Below are 22,339 nucleotides of genomic sequence, written 5' to 3'. Positions count from 1 at the left end.
TGGGGAGGATTTAGAAAAGAACAATAGGTAGTTCAGCGTGCCTAATAAATCCATCCATCTCCTTCAAAGGCTACAGCTGTTAACACTGACCACAGACCATAACTGACAGGAGTCTCATTCATGTATGGCGCCGGAGTGACTCAAAGTGACTGACCTTCACTATCAATAGTCCAACATACTACTAAGCCACTGCAGGCAGACATGACAATCGTTGAATGAATGGTTGATGGATTGATGGGCAAGATTAGGACGTGTGAGACCTGAGAAGCCAGCTGCCAGAGCTGTCAGAGATCATCTGTTTTCTATGTTAGAACTGGGGTCACCAGAGTCAGCACACTGGCACTGCAGCATTTTCCTTGGGACCCTGGCAAGTATACTCAGAAGATGTTCCACAATTTTTCATGATTCAGTATTCAGAAGAGTCCATTCTGATGACACGTAGTGGCTGCTGACTAGTCTGGGCATGGCACCCACTGGAATTGCTTTTGCACCTGCCTCTGATACACCTTACACCTATGGAACACCAACAAATGGTGGCTTGAATGACACTTGCTTCATGAGCCATGGTTACATAACATAAGAAAGACAGTGTAGATGACTAAGTGGAGAGTGGGAGAGCTAGGCGGAAGTGCCTAACAGACCAGAGTCCAGACCTGGCTCGACTGCACCATGTCTGGCCCTAGCCTGCAGCTGTAACTGTCATCTGGAGATGCTGTTTTGTGGCTGTGTGTGGTTGGTTAGCCACTCATGAGAAGCCACACCAGCAGCAGCATTTCTGCCACAAAGACAAAGTGCTGGTTGCTGGGCAATCACTGCTCACCACTCAGGTGCAGACATGCTCTTCACAATGTCAATTTAAAACTGCCAGAGTTAAAAGTCTGACAGAGTGTGGGCCAAATCTGGGCCATGACAAGGCCATGACTCTGGTGTCTAGTGTTGCTGCAGCAACCCATGGGTAGTAGCTAATGATAAGCTTTTGAAACTAGCTTGTGCCTGCTGAAATGGTGTGTTTATGATCATATTCTTTAATGACAGAAGGCCATGACTTTCAGCTGTCACAAATAGGTAGGAATTTAAGCAATCCATTAAGCACAACATGATATTTTGTCAAATTGTCACAGGTGATCACCAATAACCACATATTGTAATGTTTAAAAAATGATTTGTCAAGCTTGCACACCATTTTAGCTCTAGGTCTAGTCTATGAGGTGCCTTACTAGAAGGTGACTGGAATGAGGTGCCTACTGAGGTGCAAATTTATGCCCAGGAATATTGACCATCATGAAAATTGATGAAATCAAAATATGCCTTGCTTCTACCAGGGCCTTGCATGGAAATGAAAATGATTTTTGCCTGCAGCAAAAGGTTGGAGAAAAATGTAAAAACATGCCTTGCAAAATTGCAATGAAGGGCACACGGTACACCGGACACCGGACACCATCAGTATTGTGAAAATACAATGATGGGCACATCAGACACTAGACAGACATAAAGCACATTGAGTCAGTCTACAAACTACCTACTACACTACCTACTACACAGGTAACACTTAGACTTCATCTTCATAAGTACCAAAATCCTGGGTTTACCCTGCCTTATCTTGATCTTAATCAATTATGGAGCACTTACTTATACTTAAAGGAAATAGTTCACTTTTTAACATGGGTTTTGAACTGGAATAGCAGTTCCGTAGCTTGGGCTGAGACGAGCATAAATCAGGAGCTTTTACAGCCCAACGATCACCCTAGGCAAAGATATTCTATTTCTCGTCCCGAAAAAGGTGTCTTGCGCTGAGGATGTGTGCCTTGCATATATTTCCATCCAGTATGAAAAGAGCATGGGTCCCGAAAATTCTTCAGAAACTAGACAAATTATCTATGAAAACTCTAGAGAAATTCTCGTACTGATCAATTAGGACATTCAGGGGAACATTATCAGATCGAGCAGATCGCCCAAATGCCGGTGGCTGCGATAATTTCTGTTTCTGTAGAATTTTCGGGACCCATGCTCTTTTCATACTGGATCGCGTGTGCCTTACAGAAACTGAAAAGTTCTTCCTATATCAAAATATAGAAAATAATATTTTGTTATAAAAAGGTTTTATTTTCTTTGCTGATTATTTTGAACATAAAAAATCATAAATCCGTAGCAAAAAAAATAATTTCGTGAAAGTGAACTATTTCCTTTAATTATGCTGATAAAGCACGCAATTAAGAGAGCCCACTTGGTCTCTAGGATCCGGACTTGTCAAGTGTTTGTGTTGGGTAGAGTTAAGTGTTTCAGTCATAAGGGTTTCACAGCCATCATTTCAGAGATGGTAGACCTACATGTGCCAACACAGCAAGCTAATCCCCCTAAACCACCCTGGAAAACAAGACCCCCGATTTCCTTAATTCACAGGCGCCAGGCAGCTTGGCAGACGTACAAGAGGGTGAGGCAGCAATCTGGCAGAAGCTCTACTGGTACACTGGCCGCATATAAGCTTTTCTCATCTGTAAACCGCGAGTTGCGAAATTTTGCCGCCAGATCGCAGTGTGATTACGAATCTAGTCTTATTGACAGGTCAAAGGACAACCCCAAACTGCTCCATTCTTATATAAGAAACAAGAAGACTGGCAGACCAGCGGTTGGTCCCTTGCTTTTGCAATCTGGTCACCATACTGATGATCCCGCAGCTATGGCTGAGCTACTTGCAACATCTTTTGCCTCTGTATTCACCACTGTCACCCCCACTAACCCCTCGCCCCACCAGGCCTTCGACGGGACTCTCAGCCATGTAGAAGTATGTACAGAGAATGTTCGCCATGCTCTCAAAGATCTCGACCCTAACTCTGCCATGGGCCCCGATGGAATACATCCACAGGTATTGAAGGAATGTGCTGATGACCTCGCCTACCCTCTACAGATTATATACACGAGATCACAGAGAGAGGGACGACTACCCTCTTGCTGGAAAAAATCCCTAGTTATACCTATTTTCAAGAAGGGCTCCCGGTTTGATCCACTAAACTATAGACCTATCAGTCTGACGTCTGTTGTGTGCAAAACGATGGAACGCCTGATTTGCACGCAGATACGTAATTACCTGGAAACGAACTCACTGCTGACCTCAAACCAATTCGGTTTCAGGGCTGGCAGAAGTACAATGGACCAGTTACTCCTAGCTTATAACACAGTGTCTAAAAACATGGACCTTGGTGGCGTGACTGACGTCATTCTCTTCGATTTCAGTAAGGCGTTCGATGTCGTCTGCCACGATCTCATGATAACCAAACTGAGATCGATTGGTTTGACAGGTGCTCTCATTGACTGGATACGTTCATTTCTCCAGGGCAGACAGATGCAGGTGTGTGTGAAGGACATGATAAGCCAACCTAGGGTTGTCAGCAGTGGTGTACCGCAGGGCTCTGTCCTTGGGCCCCTGTTGTTCCTGGTTTATATTGACGGCGTAGCAGCACAGCTGAGAAGTGAATATAAAATTTTTGCAGATGACCTGAAACTTTATGCCTGTGTGAAACATGCCCCAGGAACCTCACCAGTGTTATCCTCTGCCCAAGTACAAAAAGACATTGATACACTGCAAACCACAGCAGCATCGTGGTGTCTGAAAATGAACCCAAAGAAATGTGCAGTTCTCCGCTTTGCGAGGCCCCGCGCTAACTTGCCTTCACCGGTGTACTTCCTTGATGGACAGCAAATCCCACATGTAGATTCTCACTCTGATCTTGGTGTTACTGTCGACTCCCAGCTTAAATTTCACGAGCACATTAGGACTGTTGCACACAAGGCTAGCGGTCTGGCCCATAGTTTTCTTAAGTCTACCGTTTGCAGGTCTCGCGCATTTATGTTGTTCTTGCTCACTACTCATATCCGACCTGTTATAGAATACTGTTCATGCTTGTGGCATACAGGTTATCTGAAAGACTTGCGGGTCTTAGAAAATGTTCAGAGGAAGTGGACAAAGCGAGTGGATGGAATGAATGGATTAAGCTATGCAGATCGCCTACAGTCCTTGAACCTGTATTCTGTCCAAGGGAGGCTCATTCGTGCGGACTTGATACAATGTTGGAAGCTGTTTAACGGTAGATCGTGCCTGAGTCCAGATGACCTGTTCGACCGCCCTCCACAGGAGCGGACTAGGGGCCACTGCTTTAGGATTTTCCCCACTCTCACCCACACAGACACTAGAAAGCGCTTTTTCTCTGTCAGATGCATTGCTGTTTGGAACTCACTGCCTGAGGATGCTGTCCGTGCACCTAACATAGCTAGCTTTAAGAAAATGATTGAGGTACATGCACGTAATAGCCTGTTCAGATATGATTGAGGATGAGCAGTGCTGATTTTGTAAGTAGTTATAGGTATGTAGGTTACTTCCTCGTAGCTAAGCGTGTAGAAATGTGACTGTGTTCATCTGACGAGCTTGTGGAAGACGCACAATACCAGTCAAAACTCCCAGGACTAATGGTCAAGAATATCACAACTGGGCTGGCGCGTCTGGCATTCAGGGTTCCTTCCAATTCCTTTCGGTCCTTCCACCTTGCCTTTTCTTTCCGACACAAATGGGAACCCAACCAGGTAAGAGAACCAGGTAAGAGGGTGGGTCCAGGTCATGTGCATGAAGTCAGTAGCGGCGGAACACCTTCAATTAAGAGGGGGGCACTGCCAACTTTTGGTCCCATTCTTTCCATGCAACGCCCATAGGGCTTATGTTAAAATACCAAAATCAAAGAGGGGCACGGACACGGTGCCCCGGTGCCCTCCCCGTTCCCCGTTTGCGTTCCACCGCCTATGCATGAAGTGTTCCCAGTGAATAATGATTGTCGAGTCTAGCATTGAATGAGTCAACGGAAGGCGCATCAACAACAGCCGATGGCTTAGATTTTAGAACTTACCTTGGCAATTATCAGTCACATTCAAAACCAATGTCTGCTGCATATGATGATAATGACCGGGAGGATATGATACTAATTTCACTTGGTACGCCAGCTTCTCGGTTAATGCCTAATGTCAACGTCAGCATGAGCAGCTACTTCAGAAACTGCTTCAGTATGCACAACAAAGCGCTCACTTTCACAACTTTTATGCCTATAAGTATCAAACGGCCATCCATTTCACCAAATTCGTTCGCAACCCGCCCATTCTGCATGAAACCGCCCATAAACAAAATGATTTTAATTTTTTAACAAGCTAGGTCAATTTGATCAGCTGTTAGAAACAAAGTTAATTTTGATGACGTCATAGAAATTTTGTAGACAAGAACCAATTGCAAAAAATATATTTGTTCTGAACAAAAGGTATGGATATAAAATTATAAATGAATATGCAATTTACACATTGAGTAGCTTATATGTTTCGTTATTTATTTATTTTTTATTTCTATCTTTTCAATGCTCTGACTCATGGCGTACTCAAGCATGACGGATACCTCGCACGTATCCGACCGAACAGTCGTTTTTGTTTTGGAATTCAGTTGTTCCGCACAAAAGTAAAACCAGCCACACTAGAAGTGCTTAGACGCTTTGCAAGTCAACAGCATTTTGCATAATTTCATAATAATTACGTATCAAACACTGCAAAACAGTTTGACGTCACTAGACCAAAAACTAGCAGCAGAATCATAAAACAGAGTTGTATCTCTGCTGCGCTAGAATTGTAGCGTTTCAAGCCTATTACTCAGCTATTACCAGCTATTACTATCTTGCCGGGCCTTGATCTTGCCCAGATCTTGCCAATTACCGAGGTCAATGGTCAAGCCAAAAGAGCACCTACCTTGACCTATAAGGAACGTTCAAGCCATGGGAAACGCGAACCATACTATACGCATTACGCAAGGCTGTGGTGACTATGCCAAGGCTTTGTAAGACTATACGGTCCCATTCATTTGCAATTGCTTAATGCTAGTACATGGCTGCCAGCCGCCATGACTTCACCACTAGATTAATTACATTTTTTTACAGCCGAGGGCCGTCCTCTCGCAACACCACTCAACCAGGGGCGGCCGCTCAACATCTTCCCTATCACCTACGCTATACACATTGGATATCGTTTGGAACTGTATTGTACGCTGCATGTTCCACCATACAAAACTCGGTCTCGGCCCCCGACCGAGCCAGGCACGCCAACACAATCAGACCAGCGGGCGCACTCTGCCGTGGGACAAAGTCGTGGTGGTGGTGGAGCGACAGGCCCGCGCCGCACGTCCCACGCACAGAAAGACGAAAAATGGCCTCCACTGGCAGACGTTAGTTCACAACGTCACGGCCTCAGCCAACAAACGCGACCTGATGCGACCCGATACGCTCAAAATCCGCCCGAGCGGCGAGCAATCCCTGCCACCCCTGACCTGGGAGCAGTCACAGAAATGCGCGGCATCAGTCCCGAAAACGTGTCGCAAATCAGTCCTCCGACTCCGCACACAACTATCCCTCTAGAAAAGGCCTTCAGACTAGCAGCAGCTAACGAGCGACAGGGTCGGGAACTTCTACCGAATCCTACCGTAACGAGCGGCAGGGGCGGGAACTTCTACCGGGCCCTACCGGTAATGCGTTGGCTCCAGTTTGTTTGCGAAGACTGGCGAGCGGGACGGCGGGAGGACCGGTTATTGCCGTGGATTTTTGTAACTGTTCCCACCTCCGCGTACAATGAGACCATCATGTGTATCGGTGCTGGGCGGCCCGTATCCCGCGGAGCCGACGCGGCCCAGCGGGACGGCGCCGCCCGCACAGCTCGCACCCCAGCTCTCACACGCTCACCGACACTCTCACTCACACTCTCACTCACACTCACACCGACCGCGGCTGGCGCTCACTCGCTCGGCACACCGTCTCTCACTCACTCCGTCTTCCTCTCGTTATTCGATTGGGACCGGGGCCCGGTGGGGGCCGGTTCGGACTACGTGCCAGGTTGGGACCATGGAGAACTCCTGCAGCTTCAGAGGCCCGGCCGGCCGGCTCACGGCGGCGGCGTAGCGAGGGCTCTAGCCCAGCGACGGGAAGTCGTTCTCGTCGTCCACTTTGGGAGCGTGTTGCTGCCGAGGGGCCGCACGGCCGCGGCCGCGGTAGCCGCCACTGCCGCCGCCGCCGCGGTAGCCGCCGTAGCCACGGTAGCCGCGATCCTCGCCGTCATCGCTCGACTCCTGGCCACGACCGCCCCAGGAGCCTCCGCGGCCGCCGCGGTAGCCGCCCCGGCCGCGGTAGCCGCCCTCCTCGCTGTCGCCGTAGCCGCCGCGACCTCCACGGTAGCCACCACGGCCTCCGCGGTAGCCGCCCTCCTCGTTGTCGCCGTCGCGGAATCCGCCGCGCCCTCCGCGGTAACCGCCGCGGTAGCTTCCTCCTCCCTCCTCGCCGTCACGGAAACCGCCGCGCCCTCCGCGGTAGCCGCCACGGTAGCCTCCGCCCTCCTCGCCGTCACGGAAACCGCCGCGGCCTCCGCGGTAGCCACCACGGTAGCCTCCGCCCTCCTCGCCGTCACGGAAACCACCGCGGCCGCGCCCGCGTCCCCGTCCGCCGCCGCGCCGGCCGCCGTCGGAGAAGGTGAACTCAATGTCCTTAACGAAGTGCTTGGGTCGTCCGTGACGGACCTCTTCCTCCTCTTCCTGTCGGGAAAGGGAGAGGGAAAGTCAGTAAACGGACCCGGCGCACACTGTGACGAGGAGCGTTCAGAAATGATCGGGTAAGTGTTGCACAATACCATCGAGTAATGTGTTTAATTCGCGGAGAAGAAAAAAAGAAATTAACAAACACGTAGTCGTATAGAATCGTTAGGAACGGCGAACCAAGATAAAGGCCAGCACGGGGGGGGGGGAACTAATGAAGAAAAACAAACTAGAAATTGACAAACACAACAATCTTCAGGTACGACGGGTTGGAGCCGAACGACAATATACGTAGCAGAGTGAGTCACTGGGGTCACCCCGTGGCGCAGTTGGTCGCCGGCGGACGGAAGCGACGGTCGGCCGGCCGTGGAAAGCGAGCCATGATAGCGGCGTGCACCGACCGCCGCATTCTGCCCGTTCAGCCATGCACGGACACTGCAGTCGGCAGGCTATCCAAGCTATGTGTCCTAAAATGTGTAACGAACTGTCTGTCTGCTTCTGGTGCATTACATTGTCTGCTTCAACGTGAAATTCTAGGCATAACGATGTTGCAGGCAATGGATTTAAACTTTAAAACGCCATAACTCAAACTTAAAACACCGAGGACAAACGACGAGCGAATATCCTGCCCAAACCATGATACAAATGCACTAACACGTAAACGGCGAACTCAAACACTAAGATTATAAGCTCTTGCATCACTAAACCGGGACGTGTAAAAACGTCCTAACCAGAATCACAGCATATTCCCCTAAGTCCAGCCCGACATCATACTATCCACCCTATCCCTCTCTCACCTAAAATCATCCTATTAACATCATATCCCCTCACATACCTCGTCATCAGCGTCTTCCTCATCATCGCTCTCCTCGTCCTCGCCGCGTTTCTTTTTCAGCTCGTACATGTTCTTCCACTGGGCAGTGTTCTCGCCCTCGCCGGCGCGGCGCAGCTGGAACTGCGGCTTGGAGCGGGGCTCCTGCTGGCGCTTCCACTCGTCAAGCGTCAGCTCCTGCGGGCCCTCCGGCTCGGCCGGCTCGGCGGGCTCCTCGGCCGCGGCGTCGGCCGGCGCGGTCTGCGAGTCGGCGCCGGCGCCGGCGGCCGGGGTCGGGTCGTCTCCCCAGCCGGTGGAGGTGGGCTCCGGGTCGGCCGGCTGCTCGGCGGGCGCCTCCAGCGTGGCAGCCACCTCGTCCTGCACCGTGCCCCAGTTGCCGCGGCCGAAACCGTCGCGCTTGTGCGCCCTCACGCCGCTGGAGATAGGAGAGGGAGGGGTCAGAGACGATAGGCAGCACGGAGACAACATACCGGAGACGAACACTTAACAACACTCCACGTAAACTAAATGCATTACGCATGGTAGGTTTGGCTGTGATATTTCGTACCGCAAAATAGTTCACATTTTATCAACGAGGGAAGACATAAAACTGCAAGAAAACCGCTAAAAATCATTCAAGAAACGTTTTTTTTTATTAAAAAAATAAATGGAAGGATAAATACACCATAGTAAAAGAAAATATTTAAGGCAAAGCCTCACGATACAAATTCAGCGCAATGACACCCACGTCGATTGAGTGAACTGCACTTTTGCAAGGATAAAGCTGAATTGATGAATCAGATGAATCATATGAACAACAGCAGCCACATCCCTGCCGCCACATCCCTATCATCTTCTCTCCCTGTCCATCAACTACGGCCTACCTGCGGTCGCTGCCCGAGTGGCGGTCGAACTCGCGGTACCCTCCGCGGCCACGACCCCGGCCCCGTCCTCCGGGTCCGCCGCGACCGCGTCCACGACCCCGCTCTCCTCCGTCGCCGAACCGCGGCGGGCCGCCCTCCCTGTGGGATACGAGCGGGACGTCAGATGGAGAGGGGGACGGCTACATACACTAGAGGCACGGGAACGACGGATAGCCGGCGGGGCGCCCTCCCTGTGGGATACGAGCGGGACGTCAGATGGAGCGGTGACGGCTACACACACTAGAGGCACGGAAAACACGGACAGCGGCGATCTACCCTCTGTGAGATAGGAGAGGGACGTCAGATGGAGAGGGGGAGACGGCTACATACACTGGCGATCTGCCCTCTGTGAGATAAGAGCGGGACGTCAGATGGGTGGAGAGGACGGAGACGGCTTCGGGGCGGGACGTCATGGAGAGGAAAGGGGAACGGCAACATACACTGGTCATGTGAGCAACTCAGGCCTCGGCAAAGGCACGACAATATTTGTATAAATAGTTCATAATATGCCCACACTCAGAACAGCATCGCAGAGGGGAGGAACGCAAGAAGGTAACTAGTTATAGGACGTAAGTGTTCCGCAATTGGACATCACCCGCTGAATCATTGCGTAATATAATCATAGGAATCAACGCATCAGGCAAAACTACACGACACTGACGACCTATCGAAGCAGAACACTAACGAACGAAAACAAGAACGGTTCGATTAGGAGCTAAAATCAATCGAAAACGTTCCAGTGAAACCAAAATCTACCAAACTTACAGGGTATTTCGAATCAACCCAAGTGTAGACGGCGCCCGTGTCGGGTTATAGCGGCGTAGGTGTCGCTGCTATCGGGTCCTGAGTGAGGTGCGGGTGGCGGGGGCCCCGCAACCCAGTTATCCGTTTCACTTGTTAACCTTTTTTCCTATCCTTTTTCAAACCTTGCCACCAGTGATAAGTTAGGTGCACTATTATACTCGCGGTATTGAGTGACGGAGATTCGATTGTCCGATCAGAGTGGTTTGTTACTATAAAACTTGCATCTCTTATCGTCAAGGAGCGCGTTTCGGTAATATTTGGTTCGGAGGCGGTATTTCATGTGTGATTATATTTCTTATATAAGAAATATGGCTTGATTATGGTTAAAGTTTAGTTGACACGTCGATGTAAAAGATGCGACGCGAGTTTTTGAGTGACACGCTGGCAGGTCACGTGACCTGGCCGAGCTGTGGCGCAGTTTCCGAGCTGCGTGTGCGCTCTTTTCCCGCCCGACCTTCATGAGGGGTGGATGCGTGTGTCCCAGCGCGACGCTGATGAGTGCTCGGCTCGCTCCGGTTGGCCCGGGGACGTGTAGGCCAGTCGATAGCTGTGCGCTTTCCCCCGTGGCTGGAGCCGAGAGCGGTCTCGTGGCCGGGGCGTTTGAGTGGCCGGCCCCTGACGGCCCAGAGTGCGGCGGTGCCGCTGTTGGCGAGTTGCACAGCGGAGACGAGGAACAGCCGGTAGGAACTAGTGTTTATTATGTTCTGCCATTGTCGATATGTTGAATTTAAGAACGCTGTTAACGTAATATGTACAGTTTATCAAAGGTCGACCGTTTCGGAAGGGATTCAGTGTGGACTGTGGTTACTGATGGGAGATTTGGTACTGACCTGTGTACCCCTGTGTGTGCGTGCGCCTCCCACAGTAACAAGGGCAATAAAGGTCCTTCGTCAACGGCTCGTCTTTCGGCGCTCCGCGCTATTCAGCCACGTGGTGGCTGCTACAGTGGCGGCTGTGCCGTCTACACCAAGTAAACTCGAAACGAACACTGTAGCATGCGACTCAACAGAAAATGCATAAGATGTCGGCTAAACACATTGCACAACACAAGACCTTGCAGGATAGGATGGATATTGAGCGTTAGTACAAGGAAAACATTATTAGTATGCAACAAATACGATGTGCAAAGAAAGTGCGTGCATCATGTCTATGAGAAGCAGCTTGCATACATGGGCTCAAACAACTCCGATTAATTGACGGCTATGTCACGGTGATAGGTACTTGATAGGGAATGCCTGATGATGTCAGTATTCAAACCGCTACTAAAGCAAACTGTAAAGTGCGAGTAGCTCAGTCAAACACGCCATGCAAGACGTAACTGAGGTTGTTTGAGGTGAGCAGCGTCTTTCGTCAATCCATATGAATGTCATCGAGTCACTTAAGGCACAAATACGTTCAAAATAAGCCACCGAATCGAGCGACAAAGTACATCAAATAATCATCAGTCCGTGGCTAGGTTGGAAGAGTATTGAAATTCCGGTGGTAAATGACCGGGCTCAAGTCACTCCAGCGCTCGTTAGGTGACTAATGAGGGGGATGGTAAGCATATGGTGGAAGCAGACGCAGCTAGTTGATGGAAAAGCAAGCTGACATGGAGGAAAGGTAACTTGAGCTACAAATATCTAATTCATGCACAAATGCACACATGTAAGTTACCATTAAAAATACTTTAACATCACCTGTTTCCAGTTTTCTTCACGTCCCTTGATTGGCTTTGGAAAGACAGAAGGATAATTAATTAGAATTCAGAAGCTAATTTTACACATTTTCTATCCAACACATCAGAGCATCAGATAGAATATTAATGTCTTATTGAAAAAAGGCAGTAAAATATCCCTCAGTGTTGTATCTAAGATCAGACCTCATCTAATGTCATCTGCCACCAGGCCGCTCACCTGGCGTTGTCGGCCCGGCTGTCGTCCCAGTTGCGCCGGTTGTTGCGCTCCTCGCGGCTCTCGCCGGGCGGGCCGGAGCCGCCCCGTCGTGGTCCGCCTCGGCCACGCACCGCCTCGCTGCCGCCTGACGCCGCTGGAGGAAAAGATGGGGTCACAGGACGCATCGACGACTGGGTCACCATGCTTCAGGATAATGAGGGAAGGGAGAAATGACAGGTATCTGTGGATCTAACTTCATGAATGGGACATCAGACTTAGTTGGTGGAACTCCAAATTTAGGGGAGAGTGGGGTAATTTGGCCGCTTTTTTTAGAAAACGATATAACTTAAAATTGACGACACATTTCTGCATTTTCTCAACGCTGGCAGGTGTCCCATTCATTTTACTTTACTGGACAGTGAACTTGAAATGATAGAGTAATTACTTATATTGAAATTGTGACGTATTACAAAGGTCTGCAAGGCGGCCAAATTGCCCCACTAGAAGGGTTATTTGGCCGGGGGTGTGGGGCAATTTGGCCGGTGTTAGTTTGCGGTCGGGATTTTCTGTTATATTGCGAGTCAGCTTCAGATTCAGCAATGACGTGTGTCCTATGACGCATTTGCCGCATTTTGGAGGTTGGCTCAGGGGTCCCAGGAGTCAAAATAGCCAAATTAGCGGCTCTAGATGCGATCACAGTTTTTTACGAATAACTTTTTACGGAGCGAGCGAAGCGAGCGTAGTCTTTCCTTAGATTAACGGAAATTTCTGAGTATGAGCGGCCGGCCGGCCGGCCGGCCGGCCGGCCGGCCGGCCGTGCGGACGCTTTTGCGAGGCTTATATCTCAGCAACCACTTGACCGATTTACACGGGGTAATTTTTGTAGGGTAGCTTCATTCCTTCTACCAAGCATTGGACTATTCCCGATGCATGTGGGTGACCCCTTATGCACGTGCCACGTGCAAAACGAAGAGGTGTCAGTTTTGTAATTGTTGCAATATCTCGGTAACTACTTGGCCGATTGCGCTGAAAGTTGGCATGTAGGTAGGCACCCACTAGGCACTGCATATCCATGTGCCAGAGTTGGGGTGCTGCTGCACGTGCGCACGTGCAGGGGTCGTTTCCAGATCTCGAGAACGGCTGGACCGATGGCGCTCAAATTTGGTACACGGCTAGGGACCAGTTAGTAGGGTGCCGTGCACAAGTCAGTTGGGACCCATTTTGCACGTGCGCACGTGCAGGGTGCCGCTTCCAGATCTCGAGAACGGCTGGGCCGATTGTGCTCAAATTTGGCACATCGCTAGAGACCGGTTAGTAGGGTGCCGTGCACAAGTCAGTTGGAGGTACCCCCTCGAAATTTCGCACGTGCAAGGCTCACCCTCTCGCTCGCTCCGTTAGTCGCCCCAAAAGGCGCTATACTGGTGAAGTAATCAAGCTAGACCAAAACTTTGAGTACCATCGTAATTCTCTCGTCAGTCCGCATCGAAAGATATATGTGTTGACCTTGAGAAGTCAAGGTCAAAGGTTGACCTCAGGTCACGTTGCATCAGGTCGCTTGAACTCAAGGTCACGTGATTTCAAGGTCATCATGCATACCTATCATTCGATGCACCTTAGCGAGCTGAACAGAATGAGACCATTTGTGCGGCTGTACAATTTTTATGTAAGGATTTATTAGCAAAAAACGTTTGGTAGCCTTTGATGACGTCACATGCTCTTACAGTTGACCAATCGGAAGTAAGGCATCAAAGTAGTCAAAGTTGGTCATGAATCATGTCATTTATGGTACAATTGACCATGAAAACTCGGCCATCCCAGCATAGTGACCATGAGCGCACCGGCCAAGTTGCCCCGCTAGTCCCGGCCAAATTACCCCATATTGCCATTCTGAAAATTTTTGTCTATAAAGTCATCACGGCTTTACGGAACTAGATAAAATTGCTCTTGGAACCGCTGAACACCCCCAAGAATGGCGCTATAATGTCTGAATTCGTTTTTAGCCCAAATACTACATGTTATACAACTTTATAAACAGAAGTAAAAGTTACCGTTTTCTAATGAAATTAACGTTTTATTAATTTTGAATAAAACTACGAGGGGCAAAGTTTTGACATTTGTCCTCCAGTTATTTCTACCCATGACAAATGAATAGAGACTAGATTTATTTCACTCACTTTTATTAGACATCGTACAGGTGGGGGCGGCCAATTTACACCACCGGCCAAATTACCCCACTCTCCCCTACCTACAAAAAAGGTTGCTTAGTCAGTATGGTAGAAATGATGGGATGGATAGGTACTGTGAGCTGGGCAGATTGTTATCATGATACATCCATTACATTCTGAGGGAAAATGAAAAAAATATATGTTCTGAAAAGCATTCTGATTGCACTGCAAGCACATGCAATGATTTATTTCCTTTTACATGGAGAAAATCAAGAAGAGGCAGCTGTGTGAAAGTAAAGCTCCTCTAGACAGGGTTGCAAACTGCCATAACATAGTCCCTTGTCAACTCACCTTGTCCCAAAGTAATGTTTTTTTTCCAGATTGCAAGAATTGTTAGGTTAACTTAATTAGCTATGACAAAATACTGATGAAAACATAAGATGGTTAAAAAAACAGCATTGGATGTGAATTTGTAGTAGTTGAAAATCAAGTAACTTTTCACTACCCAGTGCCCCATGATGCTATGTCCAGGTATTATCATGAAATAGGTACCTATACAAACCAGAGAACAAACCCTACACACCAAGGACAAATCTTTAATAAGGAATAAAAAATTAAAGATCTGAATTGCATACTAGATCTGCATTATGTTAAAAATAGTAATGCATTGAGGTGTAGTGGGAAACACTTTATTAGCTTAAAAATAGACAATAGGTATCCACTTACCATCTTTATCATTTAGAACTACTGTAAACAATTCATGTTATCAAAATCTGACATAGGCAGAAAGACAAGAAGATAGAGTTTAAATGTGTTCATTTCATGACTCAGGACTATCACAGTGTCAGCAAAAATGTAGCCCTGGCTCAGTTCCCATGGGTGCATGGTTAGTGGTTACCAATCCCTTCCTGTTCTCTTCAGCCAAAGCAAATTGCATTGTGCAATAAGTGAAAAGATATCATAACACCTGCATAAAATATAGGTAAAGGTTAAAATTTAGTGATTACATAAATAAGAAAAAATAAGTCAGCATACTTTGGAGCAGAGGTAGGCACATAGGTATCAGCTCAGGCTGAAGAAGCATTAGTGGAAGAGACATCTATATGATATTTTAACAGGCAACAGAACCATTATGTTTTAGCTTTCAGAAACAATGAAATGTCAAGAAATCACAGTAACTGTCAAGATAAAATCCTAAGAAGATTTCAAGGATATTTTTTAATATTCTTACATAAATTGAAATCCTGAATCCAAAAATGATACTTACATGTCTCACAAACATAGGTGGGCACGATCCGTTCCTCCGTTCCTCCGTTCCGGAACGCCGTTACAATTTTTAGGAACGGAGGAACGGACTCGTTACATTTTAAAAAGGGTAACGGACCAAGTAACTTCCGTTACATTGGTTGTTCGTTCCTCCGTTACACTTTACAGTTTAGTCCGTTCCTTCGTTCCTCCGTTACTTTTCGTTGTCCGAGCGGGTTGATCTTTCAGCTAACCCACAGACATTAATGCAGCAGCGGAATAGTGGATTATTGAGCAGCCCTGACTTGACGAAGGAAGATGGCCTCAGTGTACTGGCCTTCCGAAATGAGCCGGCGTTGCCGTTTGTGTTCGCAAAGTTCAACACGGGCGCCCCTTCAAGCGCCTCAGTAGAGCGCATGTTCTCAATGGGAAAAGATGTGCTACGTGCAAAAAGGGCTACCCTCTCAAAAGTGGCAGCGGAACATCTTCAATTTCTTTCCATGCAACGCACATAGGGCTAATGTTAAAATGCCAAAATCAAAGGGAGGCACGGTGCACCGGTGTCCCTCCGTTCCACCGCCTATGCTCTCAGATGCCAACCCGGAACGTCTAGTGTTCGTGAAGGGCAACCGGCATCTGGCCGGGGACAAGTGATGCGCATCAGTACCACCAGACGTTCCAACTTCCAAGGTTTAGTGCCCAATCAGTGCCCGCTGTCTTGGTAGATTTGGTGGGCATTCCGCTTTCTCGGTATGTTTAGTTTGTGTCAGAATGGTCTAAAAAATGTGTGAAATACACAACATTTTAACGTTTTTTATTTTGCTGTAACGGAGTAACGGACTAATGAACTTCCGTTACATTATATGCAGAGGAACGGAGGAACGAGTAACGGAAGTCACGTTTTGAAGGAACGAAGGAACGAGTAACGAAGTTACAATTTTGGGGAACGATGCCCACCTATGCTCACAAATAAAAGAAAAAAAGATAATCAAACCTTACCCACAACCTACTACAACCTAACAACCTAACAACATAACAACCAACAACCTAAAAACTAAAACCTACAAACCTACAACCTAACCTAACCTAAAATCTAAAATTTCTGCTGTTGCATACCTATTTGTATCATAAGCGTCACAATTGTAGTTTGGACCTTATGGCTTATTTTGACAATATACTGAAAATCACTGCTGAATGCATGATTATAAAAATATCCAAAAGCGGCATCAGTATCAAAATTGTGAGGACAACCCTATTTGTAGGTATTTAATGTTGCAAGTTTTCAATGCCATTTGCGGTTTCAACGCGAGCGGCAAACACAATCGCATTGTGAAAAGCAAGAATAATGGTTGGGTTATTGCACTTAACATACCTTGGCGTTGATCTGTTTTAGGGACATTTTCCTTTGCTGGTGGCTTCTTGGTGCCCTTCTCTGAAGAAGCTTTGGCACTTTTATTTTCCTTGCCGGGCACCTTAGCCTTTTTCTCTTCTTTTTCTTTTTTCACATTTTCCAATGTTTCAAACGGATCCGTCTCATCTTCTAAAAAGATGGAATACTTGTTGGTGACTCCTATGCCATAGGAGTTCTCCATTGTCCCTTCCCGGCCGCTTCCCCGAACCAATTCCCCCTTTACCACATGTAGGCCTCCCAATCCAAAATGGCGCCGCACAGTAACAGCACCAGCATGATTCCCAACGATTTACAATAACAAACTGCTTGATCAGATATGGTAGCAAAAGGGTAATTATTTGATGACGTCATTACCCATTCCATAAATCAAGATCTCGAACAAAATGCAATCACATTGAAATTAAAACAGCATGCTTGGTCTAAATAAATCATTTTTTCATTATTTACTCATTTTTACTGCCATGAGTCGATAACTGAAAAGATCCAAGAGATAAAGTTACGCCTTTGAGTTCATGGTGGAAGGTTTCCACAGCTTCCATATGCATTATCAACAGACGCGGATTACGCACTACTAAAGAGCCAAAGTTTTTGGATAAGAGCCAAGATTAGGCCAAGTTCTAGACCAGATAGTTTTGGGATTTCAGCCAAGATAATGCCGTAACAGCCTAGCAAGTTGAGCGGGGCCAGCGGGGCGATGAGTAAGATGGGTAAGATGGGTGCCCGTTCGATCGCGCACTATCGGATTGAACCGGTAGAACATGGATGCTGAAGCTACCGTTGGACATCAAAGCCTGGCCGGATAGCACCTGGCCCGCCCATTACCCATACCCAACTGCCTTCAAGTGGCTGCGGGCTGCGGCTGGCTGCTCTCTTGTCCCTTCAACCGGCAATTCATCGGCCATCGGCCAGGAATCGGTGGTACATACCCGCGACTCGAATAAGGAAGGGCCCGTTTTGCCTTAATTGGCCCTGAGAGAAAAGTTGACTAGCCTCGCGGATAGTGTGGAAAAACGAGCGTGTGCGCCTTTAGGAGACGCAGCGACTGGTACATAATTTGAAGGTCTCAGGTTAACTGGTGACCTGGCTCTGAGCCTGAGGTCAGGTCATATGTTCCGGGTTAAGGGTTTGGCTGTGTCGTCTCAGTCTGTGGATAACTTTGCCGAAAATGGTCGCGCAGAGCTGCGATTTGAGCGACATCGTGTTCGCCATAGGTGCATCGAATGATATAGGTACCTACCTACTCCTTGTTGGGTGAGGTCAACTTAGGATGTTGACCTCAGGTCAAGGTCAGGTCACTGCATCTCAGGTCATGATGCTGGTGAAGGTCAGGTCAATGCATATCATTCGATTTGCAGGCTTTTCCCAGCTTAGTCCCATGGTGGCTTTCCCGACTCGTTAGCTCAATGTCATCGAGAGTTTGGTATCACGAAAAACTTATGAATAGGGCGCCATGGCGTCACTAAGGTCAACAACGTACCTAAAGGTTAAGTAGGTATCGGACCTTCCAAGGAGTACCTATATGATATCATGTCGTGCTTGAGACTTTGAGAGGTCTTCGATCATTTCGGCCCCCAAATAGCAGTTCAGATAATTCCCCGTTGACTTGCCTATAGGGCATGATAAGGTCACACCGACCTGACCTCAGACATACCTTAGAAAATATCCGAGATATATCTATCAGTTGTGAGAGCTCAGGAATTTACAAGTGCTGCAAGTTCCAAGTTTCATATCCCTGTAAAAGATCTTCTGGTAGGTACTGAGGGCGTTGAGAGAAGTTGCGGCATTGACCGTGCATACGTTCAGACGTGAAAATACGGTTGGTGTCAGAAGACTTGGCATGAGTGAATCAAAGGTCAGGTGCGTCAAATTGTATATCGCCATCGAGTTTCGAGTAATCGCGAATATAGGTACGTCGTGGTGGCAACCGCCCTTCCCTCCTCCCCCCCCCCCCCACACACCTTCCCAGCCGACAAGGGTTGAGCACATGCCGGTTCCCAATTAAATACTTAGGAATACATAACTCTTATTTCCATAGGCGGCGGAACGGGGAGGGCACCGGGGCACCGTGCCCCCCTTTGATTTTGGCATTTTAACATTAGCCCTATGGGCGTTGCATGGAAAGAATGGGACCAAAAGTCGGCAGTGCCCCCCCCCCCCTTTATTGAAGGTGTTCCACCGCTACTGCTTATTTCTAGAAACGCCACTAAATCCATCCCGCAACGTAGTTAGCTAATAAACCCGGAGTTGGAACGGAAACAGCCGTGCACTGCGCCGACTTAATCTGGTGCCCGATCCCGACTCTGAAAATGAAATCCTAGTTGCAGCTTGTAGAGACATTTCGTTCCATCAGAGAGGTCTATTTCCCACGTCCAGCACCCGGTGTGGCACGTTATGTATCTCGGCGCCACCTCGATGTCGACCTGGGAAGTACCTATCGGTCGTCTCCGGTGGCATACTCCCATGGCGCCGCTCAGGGGCGCCGCGGCTGGCCTTGTGCCTCTCACCCCTGCTCCGGCCGGCGCCGTTCCCAGTAATTATCCAACAGCCGACGACGAGCGTCGGACGGCCCATTTGCCGCCGATCTCGGCAGGCAGTGCTGGCGGTAATCGGCGCCATGCATTGAGGCGGAGTCACGCCCGGCCTCAGCCTACATTGTCTGGCCTCTGCACGTCAACAGACAGTGCCGTCCCGATCACTTGTTGACGCCGTATCGGCGCGGAAGTCCGCAGAAAAAGCACCTACGCTGTCGAATTGAACCAGGTCGGGCAGTGGCGGCGGAAGCAGGGGGGCAAGGGGGGCAGCTGCACCCTAAAGCTATGGAAAGGGGCGCCGCAGGAAGTTAAGAGGTGCGGCAGCCATAAAGCTGAGCAGCGCGACACCGCAACTGATAAAGGCACTTGTGACACGAAGAGGGTGGCAATGACGTGGGAAAAGTATCTTTTGATATGCTGAAGAGTGGAGGGCATCCTTATCTGAAACAAAGGCAGATGCTGCCGGCCCTGTCGAATATAATCTTGCCAGGCGATAAAGGCTAGGAGGGCGCAGCCACTCGAGAAGCGCGCCATGCGGAAGAGGGGCGCCTGCATGCGAAAGAGGGGCGCCTGTGTGTGGGACGAAAAAGAAACATTTATGGAGACGTCTTTGAAGGCGATAGCCTCCGAACGCCAACACGAACATATGAGGGCTTATAGCGTTGCAGGCTCCATGCGACAAAAAGGGGCGCCTGATGGCCGATATGCGAGAGGAAATTAGTTTGTGTAACATTTATCGGGGGCGGTTTGCCGTTTACAACATATGAATGTTAAGGGAGGTCCGAGATTGGGGCCTGTAAAATTGCACTGTCCGTATGGGCGGTTACACCCCTAGTGCTAGGGCGTATTTTGCGTTTTTTTTTTTTTTTACTGGGGAGATGATTATGACCAGGAATAGCACTCTGCAAACTTCTATGGGCGCCTGTATAGGGGCGAAACTGATTTTCCAGTGCAGGGACGGCCATCGGCATTGTGGGGCGGCATTCATTCCACTGGGGCATCTGCCAGTGTTGAAGGGCGGTATTCATTTCAATGGGGCGCCCGTTGGTGTTGATGGGCGACATGTATCACCTGGGGCGCCTATCGGAGATTGGGGCGGCATTAATTTCGCTGAGGCGCCTATCGGCGTTGACGGGTGGTATTTATTCATCCGGGGCGCTTATCGGTGGTATAGGCCGGCATTCGCTTCACTGAGGTGCCTATCGGTGTTTTAAGGCGGCAGTACATCCACTGGTGTCTGGGGCGCCTACCGGCGTCGAAAGGCGACATTCATAATTCATTTCACTGGGAGGCATATTGGTGTTGATGTGTAACATTCATTCTCCTGGGGCGCCCGGCAATGAGGGGGCGGCATTTATTCCCTTCCCCTGGGATGGGCCCCTATCGGTGTGGAGGCGTCGCCGTCGTATTAGTTTGAAATGGGGGCACCTCTGGGTGGTAATAGAGCATATTTACGTCTGGACAACGAGTTGCGTTGGAGAGGCCGGAAATAGTGGCGATTTCAGGACCGCAAGAATGGACCGTCATTGGGATGATCCTTTCTCAAATCGTGCACTGTTTTCGGCCGGAATTTAATAGTTACTACAAAATATTTTGTAATTACGTTTCCACCAAGAATGAATGCCATCAGGGCTAAATTTTTACTACTTTTGCATTTTGTCCAGAAGTATATAGTGCTGTTATATTGCAGTTTTAGCGCGTTTGTTACAAAATATGAAGCGAATAAGCGTCAGTGTAGTAATTCATCAGTGCCAGAAGTTAACTTGAGGGAAGCTATGCTAATTGCTCTTGTCCATCCACTAGAAGTTATTAAATATTTTGCTTTGTGTATTCCAAAAGGAGAGGGAACTATTTTATTTGTGCCTTCAGGCTTCATGTCAGAATTGAAGGTGGATCATTAAATTTTCAAGGCAGTTTACAAACAAGCATTTGGTCTATCTCGTATATAAGCAGTGGCTAAGAAGAAAAGTCAATCCTGAAGTTCAGTCATCGTACCTCAACTTGGCAGCAAGATCCCCAAGGGCAGAGGATATATTGTATACCTGTCCTGTAAATCAAAGCATTTTTGTGCCTGCAAAGGCTTAAGTTCTTTGTGGTGTGTTCGGAGTGAGGCTATATGGCCGTTTTTGTTGTATGTTTATGTGGAGATTGAATATAACTGTGACCCTGTACTTGTTTGTATACTTACTATGGTCAAACAGGGAACAGCACATTCACATAACATACTCACCTAGCACCTAACTCATAGCTGTACCCTGCAAGTGCAGGCAGCAGGATCTGTACTTGTTCATGTCTCGAGCATTCACAAAGCACTAAAGTAGCTTAGTAATCATTTCCCACATTTTCTGAGCATCTAACATGACATACAGCAGTGCAGAGCAGCTTCAGAGAAGAAACACATTAAATGCACAGACTGTGCAGTTCCAAAATCAATAAATGTCATAAAAACCTGTACCTACCTATGTGTACCTATAGCTTTAATGCTTGTGATCCTTTTCCTGATAATCGCATTGTAAATTTCTGTTCACTGTGTCCCCGCTTGCCCTTAGCCTCCGAACATCCGATTTTCACGATATTCACCACCACAGATGGCCGGCCGGACCACCATTTTCTTTTCAAGATTAATTGTACAAGAATATAGTTTCCATCAATGATAGCCGTCGTTCGGGGTACACGAAATATCTTAACAACTAACCTCTATCTCTTACCACCATCAATTGACCCATTTCCACGTAGTCGGCATACTTCTCCTGATGTGACCTTCCTCTGCACCTTCATGTTTACGATTAAAAATGGGTGTGGGATCGACCAAGGATCGACTACCCTGGGCCGCCTCTCAAATAGCCTGGGGCGTTGAAAAGCCGGGTTGCCTCTGATACGAGACATACTAAGCATCATACCAATATAGCAACATCATGTTTCTCGATGTTCTCAAAGTGGTATAGTGATGGCCATTAATGTGAAAAAATAGGTGTTAAGAA

General features: G+C 48.3%; 2 protein-coding genes across 7 annotated transcripts in view; both read right to left on the bottom strand.

Annotated features, from left to right (window-relative positions):
* LOC122370308 (transmembrane protein KIAA1109-like) overlaps positions 1–5,162 on the bottom strand; it is a 104,078-nt gene extending 98,916 nt beyond the window's left edge. The window contains exon 1 of one of the 2 annotated variants that reach the window (XM_043345784.1): positions 4,893–5,162. The gene's annotated coding sequence lies outside the window, so the exon portion shown is untranslated. The remainder of the gene's footprint in view (positions 1–4,892) is intronic. The other variant, XM_043345785.1, reaches the window with a different exon arrangement.
* An 878-nt stretch (positions 5,163–6,040) lies between these two features.
* Positions 6,041–17,094, bottom strand: LOC122370307 (RGG repeats nuclear RNA binding protein A-like). Of its 5 annotated transcripts, none has more exons than XM_043345782.1 (7): positions 16,789–17,094; positions 12,028–12,160; positions 11,812–11,844; positions 9,290–9,427; positions 8,430–8,841; positions 7,271–7,594; positions 6,041–7,204 (listed from the first exon to the last, which is right to left on the bottom strand). In XM_043345782.1, the coding sequence occupies exons 1-7, from the start codon at positions 17,006–17,008 to the stop codon at positions 6,977–6,979; spliced, it is 1,488 nt and encodes a 495-aa protein (XP_043201717.1). In that variant the 5' UTR covers positions 17,009–17,094; the 3' UTR covers positions 6,041–6,976. The 5 variants fall into 5 exon arrangements, with proteins under 5 accessions (XP_043201717.1, XP_043201716.1, XP_043201714.1 ...); XM_043345781.1 differs by having other exon boundaries at positions 6,041–7,425; positions 7,486–7,594; XM_043345779.1 differs by having other exon boundaries at positions 6,041–7,594.
* Positions 17,095–22,339: the final 5,245 nt, after the last annotated feature.

The sequence above is a fragment of the Amphibalanus amphitrite genome, unplaced genomic scaffold (genome assembly GCF_019059575.1).
Source record: "Amphibalanus amphitrite isolate SeventyFive unplaced genomic scaffold, NRLGWU_Aamphi_draft 001121F_arrow, whole genome shotgun sequence".
Taxonomy (NCBI): domain Eukaryota; kingdom Metazoa; phylum Arthropoda; class Thecostraca; order Balanomorpha; family Balanidae; genus Amphibalanus; species Amphibalanus amphitrite.
This window is presented reverse-complemented; position numbering and strand designations above follow the sequence as displayed.

Bases quoted from the DNA above. Each gene is read 5' to 3' on its own strand.
- LOC122370307 (XM_043345779.1), bottom strand. From the start codon at position 17,008: ATGGAGAACTCCTATGGCATAGGAGTCACCAACAAGTATTCCATCTTT. The intron at 11,845-12,027 runs GTGAGCGGCCTG...GTCTTTCCAAAG, and splicing joins AGCCGGGCCGACAACGCCAG to CCAATCAAGGGACGTGAAGA. The intron at 8,842-9,289 runs GTAGGCCGTAGT...TCCTATCTCCAG, and splicing joins CACTCGGGCAGCGACCGCAG to CGGCGTGAGGGCGCACAAGC.